Source organism: Talpa europaea (genome assembly GCF_964194135.1).
Source record: "Talpa europaea genome assembly, chromosome: 11".
Lineage (NCBI taxonomy): Eukaryota > Metazoa > Chordata > Mammalia > Eulipotyphla > Talpidae > Talpa > Talpa europaea.
The window spans coordinates 85039221-85052299 of NC_140078.1; the positions used below are offsets into that span (position 1 = coordinate 85039221).

The 13079-nt window shown below is 43.5% G+C and overlaps 1 protein-coding gene across 1 annotated transcript; it reads right to left on the minus strand.

Moving 5' to 3' along the window:
• Window positions 1–8821: 8821 nt before the first annotated feature.
• On the minus strand, window positions 8822–9342 carry LOC311179526 (translation machinery-associated protein 7-like; the record flags this gene model as incomplete). Its single annotated transcript, XM_084246767.1, has 2 exons — window positions 8822–8902; window positions 9232–9342. 2 exons carry the CDS (start codon window positions 9340–9342, stop codon window positions 8822–8824), a joined length of 192 nt encoding a protein of 63 aa, XP_084102893.1.
• Window positions 9343–13079: the final 3737 nt, after the last annotated feature.

A 13079-nucleotide genomic window follows, 5' to 3' on the forward strand; every position in this document is an offset into this window, starting at 1 on the left:
GGAACTCTCCTAAACTGCAGGTGGGAATGCAAACTGCTCCAACCACTATGGAAAGCTGTATGGAGGTTCTTCAGAATACTAAAAATGGAGCTACCATTTGACCATCAGTTCCACTCCTAAGGATCTACCCAAAGGACAAAAACATTAATTCAAAGGATACCTGCACCCCTATGTTTATTGCAGCACTGTTTATAATAGGTAAGGCTTGGAAATAACCCAAATGCCCAAAATTAGATGACTGGATCAAGAAGCTATGCTATATATACACAATTACTATTCAGCAATCAAAAAAGATAAACTCATGCCATTCACAGCAACATGGATGGAGCTGGAAGAAATTATGTTCAGTGAAATAAGCCAGAAGGAAAAAGAAAAATATCGGATGGTTTCACTTATAGCAGGAAGATAGGGGAACCAAATAAGACATCATTGTAAAAAAAATAACAGTACAATGCACAACAAAGCAAAAATGGACAATTATAAATCAGAGACATCCTGCAGGGGAGGAGGAGGGAGAGGGAGCAGAGGGAGGAGCACAGGGAACTGAGGTGATGGTGCCCGGGTGCACTGGTGAAGGATACTCTATGGGGACTACACCTGAGGTGGGGTGGGGGGGAAGCAAATATTGTCTGAAAATGAACAATGATGTGAAAAATAAAACAAATTAAAAATAAAGAATGTTCACCTTCTTCCCAGGATTATAAGAGTTATAAGTGACAGAGACTGGATTTAGATTCAGACAGTCTGATTGTTAGCCACTTAACCATTCTTGTATGTCATCTCCTCTACTTCTTTTATCTTTTTGTTAATTGGTAGAATTAAACTATAAATAACCACTAATGGTAGAGGCCTTACTCATGGAAGGAGAGGATGGTGTGCACCCACCAGTTTACACTAGTTGACTTGATCAGTCACAGGTTATCTTCCAGGCCTACACCGGGTTCTGGCTGTGGAGCAGGTCAGCACGCTGCACACTTGGCTGGAACATTGTGGCTTCACTCCAGAGGCCTTTGAAGACATTGATGGATGGCTCACCCACCTTCCATCACCATCTCACTGGCGGTTGCAGCCTCAGGGAGGACATGCCACTCTGGACCACACTTGAGCCGCTCTCATGAGTCAGCGCCCTGTCTGACGCTCTCTTTAATAAGCCTTGCCAAGGCCTAATGAGCTTCGTTTGATACTCAGCTCTGTAAAGGCTGTCTCTCACCGTCTGCTCTCAAAAGACACCTGTGTCTCCTTTGTTCTGCGTTCCCCTTAGTTTGGTGATTCGTCCTTGGTGCCTTGAATCGTCCTGCTGTGCTTTTCAAAAGCTAGAATTTTTCACCCTCAGCCATACCTTTTCCAATTCATCCAGGGACAGGAAGTATTCATAACTTGCCAGAACTATCCTCTGTCCTGAGGGTGAAAGAGCAAATGAGGCAACGTCTGGAAAGTGGCTTGAGTATCTTGAAGGTGGTTGAATTTATACTTGCACTGTGGTCTTCACATGACTTTGAAATGATCTCTGTTGTGACAGGTTTAAATTTAGTATTAACTTGTCAAATAAATCTACTTGTGTTTGTTTAGATGTTGGCTATAACCGTTGATTACTTATAAGGTCATTAGAGGGAATTTTAATTTGCCAACGGAGCCATGCAATGACTAAGAGAGCAGTGCCAAGAAGACAGTTCTCCCTGCGGTATGTCTCTAAACCTCCTGCCTAACTTCACTCAACAAGGTTGCCACCTACTTACTGCCATTGGTCAACAAGTTGGGTGAGAGTTATATTTGTGAGATTGTCTTAAGGTTTGAAAAGTGCATTGACTGTTTCATGTCTTCGGAGGAATTCAATAAATCGTTTAGAGGTGGTGTTATACTCTAACCACATAGCCATGGCGTTAGTCTTTTGAGGTAGTGCCAGGACCATGCTTTGAAACAAGAACCTCTGGTCTTTTCACAGTAGAACAGACTCTGTGAATTTGCTTCCTTTGGTCCTCTTGGAGCAGACACAGTTGTGTTATAGGCTTGGGAAGTTTTTACCATTCAAACTGGACAATAGGTGGGGATCTGCTTTCAGGGAATGCAGTTCTGATGGAAAACAGAACAACTTGGGTGGACAAGAAATCGGTGGGGCGGGAAGGTGAGAGGGAAAGCCACGGTGAGGAAAGAGGGTGGCTGGGCAGGTGGGGAGGGGGAGAAATATTCCTTTGAGATGAATGCTTCACCATTAGCCAGAAAAACATGTCACGTTAGTTTCTGGTTCCCTTGGCTTAGAAAACTTTAGGCAATATTCTAAATTTTGTGTAAAGATTCAGATATGAGAGCGGTTGTGCTAATTCTAGCAGAAGCCTTTTTCTCCTTTTCTCCTCCTCTTTCCCTTCCTCCTTCTTCTGCTTGAGCTTTAGTATTAATGTTGCTTGATAGAATTTCAAGCTTTCAACTTTGATTGACATGCAGAAGCTACCCATACTGTGCAGTGAAGTTTTCTGGAACTCACCCAAGAAATGAAATTGAACAAAACATCAGTTTCCCACCACCACTGAGAACACAATTTCTGGTGGAGGAAGGAAAAACTTATTTATGTCCTAGTGAAAAATACAGAGAAACTCACTGGGAATGTTCTCTTGGAGAAATGACATCTCATAGTTTACCTTCTTTCAACTTTGGCCCAAAATTGGCTTGATAGGAGATCTCTCCACCCAGCCCACATGTGCCTGATGGTCAGTGCCCATGAGTCCAGCTGTACCTCTGTGTCTGACTCCCCTTCCCCAAGCTACACACACTATTACCATTCTGGTGCCATAGAATTAACATTCAAACTTCTGACAGAGCTTGTTTAAATACCGCAACTCCCCCACTCTTCGTACATAATGGTGCTGATGTGTGTGCCTTATACCATGTGGCGCACATGATTAAACTCCGTCTGTCCACCATTGTGGCTGTCTCTGAAAAGGCTCTCTTATCAGCTGCCCTCTCTTCTGTACCACTTCTCATTCTTCTGCTGGTACCTCCGAAATAAACTACTTCATTGGGACCCTTATTTCCCTGCCTGCAAGCTAAGACAACTTTGAAATATATACTTAACCAACCCTTCTGGAAGCTTCTTGTATACCAGACGTTGCAGTGAACCAATGACAGGGGTCTTGGCTTACTTTAAACTACACGTGATCTCCTCCCTACCGTTGAAACCTTCAGTCTGTTTCTCCTCCATTCTACCTTACTACATATGATCTCAGAAGCGCCATCATAAGCAGTTCTCATTATGACCCTTCCCAGCATAAAAACCCATAATGGTGTCTCATGACCAAACTTTTTCAAATGGTGTTTAAAGTATTCTAATCCAACTCCTGAAGCTTGCTTCCTCCCAGCAGCCTTGGCTCTTGCTTCTCCTCTCTCCCTAAGTATCCTTTAACCCAGCCTTTCTGAGCATGATGTTGAGGTTAAGAGCAGGGACTTTGGAACAAAAGCCTGGCTCTGCCACCCAATGCCAATACCAGTGACCTTGGGTAAGCTCTTTTACCTCCTGCAGCCTGTTTTTTTTTATCTGTAAATGTCATCGCATTACCTACTCTGTAGAGTCACTGCCTGGCCATGGCTGGTGGGAGGCAGCGGAGAAACACTCAGCACTTCTCCATTACAGTTTGTGCTGTACCCCTTTGCCTCCTCATCTCATGCTGCTATTACGGGTTTTTAAGTGACTCTGTAAGTCACCGGGGATTGAATGAGGCACATGGAACAGTAGCTGGGCATCTGAAAGTGCTTTTATTCTCGGTAGTTTCTGAGTACGTCACATGTGGCATGCATAGCACATGCTTGCGTTGTGCCCTGCTGGACAATATTCTCCCTTTAGTCCATTGAACAAGCTTCTTCAGGAGCCCATACTTTTATCACAGCTCATAAGACTAGCTCCTCACACCAGTTCTAAGAAATAATTGCCTTCAGTTTGTCAATTCTGTATGTACACATGTGTTTTTGCACCAATAACACAAACACTGTGTGTTTGCATCTATGTGTGTGTTCTGTGTGGACTGTGAGCTCCCTCAGAGTGAGGACTGTATCTTATTTCTCCTTACATTTCCAGTGCCCATATAGTGCCTTTGCGTATGGTTGGGTGCCCATAAAATTAGCCTTATGTAAGAATGAACAAGTGAATGAATAAATAAATAAATTTGTCGCAGGACATAGAGTAAAATTTCTATCTAATGACCACACATTTTCTGTTTCTGTCTTGACACCTTCAATGCAGTGGGAAAAGACTTTCCAGATCTCCAACAGTCTATTTGCTTCATCATGACTGACAGCTCCCCACCCCACCCCGATTCTACCTCCTTTATTATATTTCCATACTTCCACTTCAGGCCTGGAAAACATAAGGATGTGACTGCAGAAGGATGCTCAGCATTTGAGCCAAGAGGCAGGTTCCCATGGTAACCCTCCACCAAACACCATGGCAGCATGTGCTGCTATTTCTCTTCAGGCCTGGGCGCCCTGCCTGGCCATGGCTGGTGGGAGGCAGCGGAGAAACACTCAGCACTTCTCCATTACAGTTTGTGCTGTACCCCTTTGCCTCCTCATCTCATGCTGCTATTATGGGTTTTTAAAGTTTGCTTTCCCGTGGGGATTTTGTTTCCTTAAGATCTGTGGTGGTAGAAGAGGGGAGGAAAGAACCCAAGTTATCTTTTTAAAATGGTTCTTAGAAGGGCAGGAGCTGGCCCATGGTCTCCTATTCTCATGCCTGGGAAAGCTTCAGTGATCAGTGAGCGAAAGCTTGCTTGGTGCTAACAGCTTCTTTGTGAAGAAAATGCTGTTGAGCCAGAAACAATTCACAGGTGTGTTGTATTCAGTCCTTGGTTAGAGGATTGGGCTGGAATGGACTTGTTACTCTGTCATTGTTCTGTCTGGACTGTTATTTACTGTGCCTTTCTGCCTTTCACCAGAGTCACATGGGAAATGTCTTTGCATTTCCCGTTCAAAAAAAAATAGGCCGTGAGGATCCTTTTTTACAATAAGCAAGAGTCTGGTGATAAATTCTGAGACCTTAGACCTGGTCATAGTTTGTTTATTTTTCTTCATGAATCACTCACAGCTTATTTGGGGTTTTTTGTTTTGTTTTGTTTTTTGCTACTAATGGACAATGCATGTCATATGGCCACATATTATGTTCCAAATGCTGTTTTCCTCAGTCAGCAGGTCTTGTTACTGTTTACTTTTATAGCTATGCCTTTTACAGAGTCCCCTTTGGGGGCTTCTTTTGAAGCTGTGATTTTTTTTTTGTTTTATTGGTAACTGGGAATGGGGCAAGAATGCTATGTACAGCTGGTGTGGTGAAGAATCTCAATCATGACATATTTCCCCATAATTTCAATTGACTATGCTGGGTTGACACAGTTAATAATATTGTCTTTTAGTTTTTTCATTTGTAAAATGACCAGTTTGGACTTTAAAACAGTCTTCTTCATTTAAAGTTTCAGTCCTTTCTGATTCAAATGATTCCTCCTAAGTCATCCTACGCTTCACCATCTCCAGGAGACTGGACGTAGGGGTGTGCAGGCCAGGAAAGAGTGAGCTTCTTTGGACTGTCATTTGAGGAAAATGAATTATTTCATAGTAGTGAATGTGACAACTAAGGAAGTTATTTATTTCAATATTGTTTCAATATTGTTTTAAATATATACACTTTTGCATGAGGGAGATTTGGGGTTGATAGATCTGTCTTATATCCTTGTTGTGGTAGGGGTGGTTACATGACTATCCATATGCTAAAATTCTCAGGACTGTACAAACTGCCAGTTTTTTATATGATAATTTTTAATCCCTTTTAATTGCCTTTAAAAGCTAATTATTTTTTAAAGATTTATTTATTTATGCATACAAGAGCTGGGGTATAGGCCAGAGGTGTGGGGGGGTGAGAGGATTCACCAGAGACAGAGTGGGGAACAGAACAGGCAGACTGACTGAAATACACTGCTGAGGGGAGCAGCGGGCGAGACAGGAGAGGTCTGCCACACCATGTGGGTTGCTCCCTGGCCGGCCAGGGATCAAACTTGTGCTGCAGAGGCTGCAAATTGCTTCATAGTGCAGTGCTTAACCCCTTGTGTCACCAGGGAGCCCTAAAAGCAAATTTTAAAGAGAAAAGTTTCCTGTACTTTTAAAGGAAAATGTTAAAATATATATTGCCCTGACTTTCTCAGTAAGGTAAACTGCATATCATTTCACCTCTTTTGTGGGACTCAGGGGTCTCCATTTGAGACACAAGACAACTCATGTTTCCTTTGGTAGAGGCAGTTTTACTGAGAAGCTAGCAGAGTGTTAAGCAGTGAGACCCCTCATTATCACAGGCCTGTAAATGCTGCCTCTAGCTGGGTGTCTTAGTATGTTCTAGGTGGGAAGGGAAGCAAGTTTACAATAAGGAAATATTTTCATGTAAACAGTTCTGACGAATTGCTAAGAAATTTCAGAAGAAAGTTGGATCTAACCCTCTAGAACTCTTATCACTTGGGTGTGTGTTGTCTTTCCCATTAAAAATAAATATTCCCTTTCATATCTAATTGTATATCATATGTACTATAGATTTGTAATCTTCTTCAAGAAAGAAAATCCCTTAAGTTATATATACTTTAGAACCCAAGTAACTTGAGTTCACCCATTGGATAACCTCACAGTGCTGTCCTCTAGTTATTGGGTTGATTTTTTGGGAGAAGTTTTGTCATTGCTCTCTTTTTACCTATGGCAGCATGCCTAACTCTAATAATACTAACACTCTCTTTGTTAATTCCCTGCTGCTATTGTTTGGGGCTAGAAAGTCACATAATGAATCATGTAGTCTGACTTAGACTCTAAGTAAAAGTTTAACAAACCTTCTTGTGCTTGAACATAATGCCTAGATTTTTTTCTACTTACTCCCCAGTTTCCACATATAGTTCAGAGTTATTACCTTGAGTTAGATTTTTATCACATTTTGTTGGTTAATGAAAAGGACATTTTATTTTGGAACTTGATACACTATAAATACAAATTCTAAACCTCTGAGCAGTTTAGAATAGTCATCCAGATTCTCTAAGAAAGTACCCGCCCTTTGTACATGCAGGCATGCTCTTTCCATCAAGATTTGTGGTTTAGGAAGGTTAGAGGAGATTCTCACTGTGTCCATTTCAGACTCTGGCTGACACTCAGTAAGTTTCTCTTCTTCCTCACCCTCTGGTCTCTAAGGCTTCTTCCTCCCAGCTCTGTCATTCGAATGAGTCTATCTCTAGAACTAGGGAGTGGGCTATCCACAGAAGCTCAGGGATGCCATAGTAGCTGGTGGCCAGACTGTGATATTTCCTGGTCCCCAGGATGGAGAACTGACAAGCACAAGTAGATGGTGTACACCCATCTCAGAGCTTCTCACCACCCTTCTTTCCAAGCCTATACTCCACCAGTAGATGGAGTAATATCTAGAAATAGATACTAGTAATAAATAATAATTACCATTAATATTAACTATGATATAGATATAGGTTGATACATAACAACATAAATAATCTATTTTTTATGACACTTAAGTTTTAATCTAGACATTTCTTTTCCAGTCACTTAACCAAGTTAACCTCTGCTACTAATGAAGAAGTAGAGGGCAGCAAGAGGCCAGTAATTTCCCCAATCTAAGCCAGGAAGTCGTCCCTTTTTCCCATTCATCACCTGACAGAGCTCTAATGGGTACAGCATGACTCACAAGTCTCAAGTCCTAGAAGTCTTTGGGCCTACTGCTGCCTCTAAAACAGATGGTTCCAGTGATAAGTACCTAAGATGTCTTAACTGTTGTTTGTACTTTAACCTTGACCAACCAAGATAATAGGACATTGGGTACAGGACTATGGAAACCCACACTTTTCTCTGTCCCTTTCTAAGGGACAGAGGATGAAAGGCTGTACTGATAAAGTCTTTCTTGTCTAAGGGTCAGGCAGTGGGGCAGCAAATTTAGTGACAGGAACATGAGTTCCTAATCAGGCCCTTGAAATCCAGGTCTCTCTGCTAGACTGGTAGATGATTTTAGCCTTTTGATGGATTTCCCCTTCTTTGCTTGGAAAATGAGGTTTTAAAACACTAGGACCTTGGTGATACACTTGTGTACTTTAGTTTATTTTTTAAATAACATGTTGTTACTGCTGTCTGTGTAGGCTGTAAGATTCCACAGGGTCCACAAAGTATAGTCTATAATTTCTGCAAATGTGGGGGTATGTATTGCACTGAGGATCATGTTGTTTGTATTGTCATTCACCAAATAGGAAGGAGCACCAGCATATATCACACATTATATTGGGTTTTGTTTTAATAAAAGTCAATGGAATTATAATCTTTGACCTTGAAAAGTTTACAGATTGGTAGGAGGGGGCGGTTTCCAGTGCGTTGCTGTGAGTACTGTGAACGTCAAGAGTATAGGGGGCCACCTAGCAGGTCCCCTATCTTTTGCTAGGCACTATAGAAAACTTAAGGAGGTGACTCTTTTTTTTTTTTTTTTTTGTCATTTCAAATGAGTTGGTTTAATTCCAGGTAGTACAGAATTCAAGATAGAACAAAGATGAAGATGAGCACACTTTGGCAGGATTCTACACTGGGTTTTCTCTGACCTCACAGGTAAGGTAGAAATGGCTAAGTGAGAAGAACTAAAGATGAGCGAGCGTATGACTTCTTATTTTATTATTATTTTTTTTTTACAAAAGTTTATTCTTAAATGTACAACAGGCTCCAGGACACTTCATTCTAGCTATTGGCATCAAAAGATACCATGGCAGAGAATCCACATGTTTAAATACGAATGGAATTAAGGACCACTATTGCCTCAGGCACAAGGAACATCTTACTTTTTGCCAGATTTCTTAATTCTACCTGTGGCCAGGGGGCCTTTCCCCGCAGCCTTCACTTTTAGCTCCTCAAGTTTCTTTTTTTTCTTTTTTAAATTTGAGTTATATCATCCACACTCTTTTTTTTTTTTTTTTTTAAAGATTTATTTATTTATTTATACAAGCACTGGGTACAGTCAGAAGCGCAGGAGAGTGAGAGAATTCACCAGAGCCAGAACGGGGAGCAGAGCAGGCAGACTGACGAAGTACACTGCTGAGGGGAGCAGCGGGCGGCAGGAGGGGTCTGCGCGCCATGTGGGACCCTCGCCCTGCGGCCGGGGATCGAACTGGCGCTACAGAGGCTGTGGGCAGCTTCACAGCCCAGCGCCCAACCGCTGCGCCACCCGGCGAGGCCCTCTTCGAGTTTCCTCTGCTCCTCTTTCTGCTTCTGCTTGAATGCCTTATCTTCCTCATCCATCTCCTTGGCCTGCTTCTTGGGCTGCTTCAAGGGCTTCTTCCCACCTTCGCGGCTGGACATGGAGCCACTGCCCCTCACTAAGGAGGTGACTCTTGAGCTGAATTTTGAAGGATAAGTAGGCAATAGCTAGGTGAAGGAAAATGGGCGAGAATTTTGGGGGTCCAGAACAGCTAATCAGATGGAGGCACACAGTTTACTAATGCCAATCTGAATGTCTTGTAAAGAAAACCAACCTCAGATAGAGAGGTCAAGAAATCTGGGGTTGTCCTGGCACTGTCAACAGCTTTGTGAAATTGGCTCACTCACTCATGTAATCACTTGTTTACTCATCATATCAATGGGAGGTGTGTAGTTGTGCTCAAAGATGGCCCCAGTGTTGACTTTCCATGGTTCTGTATTTGGGTTGACTTTAAGAAGTCAAATGAGGAATCCAGGCACGCAGTGATGTTGCACCTTGGCTTGTAGCCCTAAATCATCAGCCAAGTCTTGCTGGACAAAGGCCGATGTTGTACTTAGCCCAAGGTCTTGCACGGCACACTGGCTCAATCAATGTTTATGAGAAAAACCCAGAACTCCATACCTTACCACCTCCTGGAGGCATAGGGTGGAGGGGCTGGCAGGGCAGAAATGGAAATAGTGATAATCATTTAGAACCAGGGAAATCTGATATGTGACATCGGTCAGGCAGCAAGGTGCTAAGTGATGGGGCAAAGAAATTTGAAATTGTGCCTTGAAGGTCTTCTGTGGGAAAAGTTGAAAAGCTAACTGTGCTCTCTGCAAGGCTCCCAATAATTTTGAGTGATTTGGAACTTCTGACACACTTAACTTTTGGAAGATTCAGCCTTTAGCCTGAACATGTTTATTGTTTTGTTTTGAATAATGGATAACTCAATTTTTTTTTCTTTATTGAGATGACAATAGTTTACAACACTGTATATGAGTTAGGGCTGTAGACTCACACCTCCTCACATGTATGTCACCATGCTGACATACATGTCAGCGCCCCACCACCAAAGCCCCCAGAGTCCTTTGAAAGGCCTCAGAAACCAGTTTCTTCTGACTTGCTCAGACATGATACTATTCGTGCTGGCCTGCTGTGAGAGGAAAATAAATTCTTGGGGTGGAGGTGGGGGGGTGACGGGTGCGGGGAGCACAGTGAGGGCGGTCAGGCAGGATTAGTCCTTGTCCTGTTCTTGTTCTCAGCAGCCCTGCATTTCCCTAACTGATCAAAGCCAAGAGGGCCTCCCTCTTTCTCTCTCCCCTCACATTCTGGAAATAGCTCCTGGCTTTTTTTAGATCAGATCCTTGTACTCTTTAGATCCAGTTGCTAGCAACCAGCTCTGGTGTCTTCCCCTCTACCCTTTCCTCTGGTCCCCTCAAAGAAACCCCTTCCCCAGCCCTTCTGGAAATTGGCAGAAACTGCAAGGAAAAGGGAATTAGGGCAGAAATGTAGACTCTCATTCTCTCCAAATGAGTTAAGGGCCTTATACTTTGAAGCTGTTTAACAGAAGGTAGCAAGAGACCAGAAGGTTATGTGAATTGGGGAAATTTTGCTTGAAGCTTCATCATTATTCATTGCTCTTCTAAATTGATTTCCTCATGATCTTGCAGCATCCAGTGGACTTTCTCCACATGTTTTGTGGAAACATATATCTATGATATCCAGAGGGAATGACAGGCAAAGTATGAACCATACCTGAGAGGATATTGTAAAACTCAAGAACTTCATAGTACTCACGGCTTCTCTATCAAGGAAAATGCAGGAAGAAAAGGTAAAGGAAGCTGGAAGACCAGTTACCAGAATGCAGGGGTATCTCCTTGGAGCTCAAACTGCATTAAATATCACCTTTGTTCTGTTAGGGGGAAAGGATGTTGTAAGGGCAGGAACTGGGCACAGTGCAGGTTCTCTGATCCCATGCAGACCAGGTAAAGGAGGAGTCAGAGTCCTCAGTAGCTTTGCAGGTTTTTTATTTGGGGTTCACCAGGCATATGGCAGGCAGGGGTGCTGGCTGGGGGGCTGGGAGGCCTGTCTGGGAGGGAGCCCTCTATCTGGGCTCTCTAGTGTTTGTTCTGCTGCTTCTCGGCTTCTCTTTCGGCTTCGGCTTCGGCTTCTACTGCTGCTACTGGTGTCCCCGTGATGCCGCCCTTAAAAGCACAGTCTTAGCTCAGCTGAATCCCATCTACCTATGCCCACACCCTATTCCAGGTGCCCGCCATCAGGCATGCATTCAGGACAAGGATCCATCATCTATCCTGATGGCGGAAGGGCAGAAAAGCCTGACATTTTCTTTACCCTACAGATGTCCTGCGCTAATCCCATGGAGGCTTTGTGGACCCACCCCCACTCCAGACCAAAGCCATCAGGACATTGGGAAAGACAAATCCCATCACCACCAAAGGGAAGGTGGCTGGGACCTGAGGGTGGGGTTAAGCAGCCAGGTTTGGTATAAAAACCAAACACGTGGGCCTTGGGGGCTCTCGCTGTGTCGCTCGCCTCCTGGCTTCAGGCTCGTGGCCTGTGGCCAGCTCTCAGAGTGCCATTTGGGATTCCAGATCTGCGGATCTGGTAGGACGCATTTAAGACTTTATTTCCCTATTTTCTCCCTGAGTTGTACATTTCCTCATTTCCCCTTCCCTTGTGAATGAATCTTTTATTAACCTTTTGTGTATGTCTGCAGCGGAGTATTAAGTCCCTTTTAAGCGCGCGGGTGAGGACCCACAGTCAGGCGCCCCGTTTTATATTCGGGCTGCCCTGTAACAGTTCCACCATGATTTTCAATTTCTGAGATGCTTCATTCAAGATTTTTCTCTCCTTCATAACCCTTGAACTACATTAAGCCCACATGAAGTCTTTGTATCTATGATGGTATCCAATCCAAACTGCCAGTTTGGGAAAACTTTGTACCTGACTGTTGATTTAGGCAATACTGAGGATTAATGGCTGTGGGTGGAGTGTTTGAAATGAGATTAAGCGGAAATGAGATTAATGAGATTAAGCAAAACTAATTGTTGCACCCATTTAAATTGATGAGGGATGGGCAGCTGTAGGGGAGAAGTAAAATCTCCCATTCTTTGCCCTCAGGAAACTGCTTTTGAAAAGTAAACTAAAAGGCTCCCTGCCTTAGAACTGTGACTGCATTTGGAAATCCGTAGACTAACTTTGATTTTAGGGCAAATACAGCTTTAGATAAGGGTGGTATCTGCTAATTAGAACTTACTAAATGTTGTCTTTGGTGAAAGCCTGGCTGAAGAGGTAGGAGGGTGGTGGGGCCTCTGAGACTGATGGGATGAAGCACAGTCTTCCTTCACTACATGGGAATGCTCCTCAGCCTGCATCCCTCTCTGAGTCTTGGCGCCAAATGCAGCTTCTCAGCACTAAGAGGCACCAGCTGTGAGAAGTAAGATTGTGTTTGTAACAACACACAAGACAGAGAGAATTTATCCTGGAAGCTATTCTTTCTAGATTATTGCACCACACTTGGAACCAGCTGCTATTTTGTACAATTCCCCGTGAGCTCTCCAGCATCCTGGAGCATTTTTTGTCTTGGCCATTCTCAGTAAGCCATAATGGCGAAGTCCCTGCCTGGTGGACTGTTCGGGGTTACCTGGTAGAAGGTGAGGGGCAATGTAGCTGCTCGTGTTCCCTGCCCCACTGGTCCCTGTGCCTCTGGATTGGAAACAGCATGGTTATGAGAAGCTGCTCCCTGCAATAGAGTGTTGATAAGTCCTTTTAGGTGCGCGGGTGAGGCCCCACAGTCAGGCACCCCGTTTTGTATCAGGGTTGCTCTACAACACTT